General features: G+C 29.9%; 1 protein-coding gene across 1 annotated transcript; it reads right to left on the reverse strand.

The window, feature by feature from the left end:
- Positions 1-828: 828 nt before the first annotated feature.
- LOC145959044 (pathogen-related protein-like) lies at positions 829-2,073 on the reverse strand. Its single transcript, XM_083077003.1, has 4 exons — positions 1,886-2,073; positions 1,671-1,803; positions 1,293-1,594; positions 829-1,201 (listed from the first exon to the last, which is right to left on the reverse strand). Exons 1-4 carry the CDS (start codon positions 2,024-2,026, stop codon positions 1,055-1,057), a joined length of 723 nt encoding a protein of 240 aa, XP_082933129.1. The 5' UTR covers positions 2,027-2,073; the 3' UTR covers positions 829-1,054.
- Between the last annotated feature and the right edge of the window lie 869 nt (positions 2,074-2,942).

The raw sequence follows: 2,942 nt of genomic DNA on the forward strand, positions 1-2,942 counted from the left end.
AAAAGTTAGTAATCACTATTAAATTTTCATTTTAAAAAAATAATTGCATTCAAGATTTTAAATATCGAAATATATTTTAATATTTTATCATCATAATTAAACAATTATAGTAATTATATTAAATACTTAGTAAATATTATTAAATTTAAATTTAAATTTTATTACTAATTATTAATAATTAAAAATATTATTATTAATTTTTTTCGTTTAAAATTATTTTTTTATGTTTAAATATCTCCTGCTATAATCCATTAACCATCAAACTTCTATCCAACAAATATTGTAAATAAACAAACTTTTATGATAGTCAATATTTAATAGTAAGAATGTGTCATTTAGTATGGAAATGATTCTTCTTGAATAAAAGGTAACAAGTTAGTATATATTATTTTTTAAAATTTATTTTAGACTAATTATTAATATTATTACATTATATTATATATATATATTATTGTTGATTTTTAATTATATAATCAATTAATTAAATATCAAACCATCCAATCTTCCAAAAAAAAAATTGTAGATCATATGGTATTAAATCTAGTTTTTATTAAATAAGAAGTGAGGTGTGAGACTCGTAAAAAATTATATTTTTTAATAAATTTTAATTAATAATAAAAAATATGTTGTTGATATTTTTTAATTCTAAAATGTCTAGATAATCGAAAATTAATTTCTCAATAATTACCACTTGATGAGATGCTAAACCTTTCATAAAATTTTATTAATATAATTTATTTTTATTATAAAGTTAAAAAAAATAAAAGAATTAATGCTGATATTTTAACCTGATAAAGTTTTTTTTTACCCTATTGAAAAAATATATCCTTCACTCAATAACAGTTGAATTTGCATTTAAACATATGGAACAAACATGCCTTTTTTATTTTGACCGGAATCGATTATTGAATTTATTAATAAACCCTAAACCATAAACTTTAAATCCTAATCCTTAAATGAAAGTTTCCTAAGCATTGGACACAACAAGTACAGTTATTTTTGACATATGCCCATCCTTTCCCTCAAGATTAAACTTGGAACTTATTTTGGTGTTCTAGCCTGTGTTCTTGAGTACAGGACAGCTTGCAACTGCATCTTCAGCACTGCCATCAAATTCAGCACCTTTCAGGAGACCTCCTAGTAGTTCAGCAGGATCATAAAAGAACTCCACCACCTTCACAATTTTTGAATTCTCATCCAACTGCATGTGTCACAACATAATACAGGAGAAAAGTTGTTAATATAATGTTATTAACTTACTATTATGATTGGTAGAAAGTTGGTATAATTACAGTGAAAATGGCCATCCCAAAGACTTGAATTTTTTCCCCAGTAGGGGCGTGGCCTTTGAAGGGACCCTCCATGTAGCCCCAGTGTCTGAACTTGTAGACAATCACTGGAGGTCCAGAATACACGTGCACAATCTCCAGAGCAAAGCCACGTGGGAACGTTGTTGTGAAAGCCTTGTGAGATGAATCTGCTGTTTCTTCATATGGATTGTAAGGCCTCAGTTTCTCTGGCAGCGAGGTTTGCAAGAGAGGGATATACCCTCCACCAAGCTTCCTTTTCTCTTTCAAACTAATACCCTTCCTACCTGTACCTTAACCATTATGTCATGTCTATCATATTCAAACCAAATTAAACCGAGTTAGGTTGACGAAACCGTATACCGTTTAGGCTGAAAGTGTATTTGTTTGGATCCACTGATCTGTAATCATGCATATCCACTTTGTGGAACATCTCCATCTCCCAATTCTTGACTAGAGTCTGCACCTCATCTTCAACTGAACCCGGAGGCCATACCTGCATCCATCTCATCAAAATACATACATCATACATACACTCTTGTACTACAATTAAGAGTAATTAATGCACACAAAGAGACCTTGGTTCTGCCTTCTTCAAATAGTTTGTTCACAACATCATAATTAGGGGGGCCACCATATCTCCATGTCATGTTCTTCTCACTGTCTTCCCGCAAATAGGGACGGTATTTGTCCTCCCTCACATTTGATGCAGATGCCATCTTTTCTTCACTACGCTTTTGTTCACCTTGGTTGCATATATATATACCAGATGGATATATATATCGACCCAATCTCATACATACTTATAATTATTTTCCTTAAATTTATTTAAAATATATTGTAAAGGTTTTTTTCTAACCAATCTCATACATACCTACTATTCAATGACCAAGATATTCGTAGGGTTCAAATTTGACATAATTTTCATATTTAATAGAGTTGGATATGGTATATAAATAAGAATCTCCAAAATTTTGAAAATATATAAAAATTATTTAATATTTTATTTTATTAATTAAAATTAACAGATAATCTTAATATCATTAATGACAACCCACAATTAGAATTATACATACTAGACATGTACAATGACCTCAAAAACAATCACTATCTTGATACAAACCTTAATCTCACTACAAGAAATTTGTCATATAGTATGATGGAATAACACTAAGGCCAAGAAGTCCAAGAGGTGATGTATTGAAGGAGGCAAAAGGAATGAGTTAGTGTTGAAAAATCATAGGAGGAGTGAGGCCACTTTTGGACCTTAGCTCCTAAGATTTTATTAGCATAGCATTTATTTTTATTCCTATTTTGCCCTTGTCTTTGATTTCCTATTTTACCCTTGTATCTTGGGGTATTTTAGTCTTAGAATTTATTTTACTTGTATTTCCCTTTTTACCCTTGTATTTTAGGGTATCTTAGTCATAGGATTTATTTTCTTTTGTATTTCCCATTTTACCCTTGTATTATGGAGTGTTTTAGATCATAGAATTTTATTTTTGGGCTAAGGTATTTGATTAGGGTGGGAACAAAAATCTAGACGTAATTTTTGTGGCTATTGGACCTATTTTTGGTCTTAGAAAGGCTTAGGCCCAAGTGGAGGGCAAAAGTTGCGTGGTCTTATCATGCAAC

The sequence above is a fragment of the Cajanus cajan genome, chromosome 6 (assembly GCF_000230855.2).
Source record: "Cajanus cajan strain Asha chromosome 6, NIPB_CcT2T_4, whole genome shotgun sequence".
NCBI classification, from domain to species: Eukaryota; Viridiplantae; Streptophyta; class Magnoliopsida; order Fabales; family Fabaceae; genus Cajanus; species Cajanus cajan.

Bases quoted from the DNA above. Each gene is read 5' to 3' on its own strand.
- LOC145959044 (XM_083077003.1), bottom strand. From the start codon at position 2,026: ATGGCATCTGCATCAAATGTGAGGGAGGACAAATACCGTCCCTATTTG. The intron at 1,595-1,670 runs GTATACGGTTTC...GTTAAGGTACAG, and splicing joins ATACACTTTCAGCCTAAACG to GTAGGAAGGGTATTAGTTTG. The intron at 1,202-1,292 runs GTAATTATACCA...TGACACATGCAG, and splicing joins TTGGGATGGCCATTTTCACT to TTGGATGAGAATTCAAAAAT.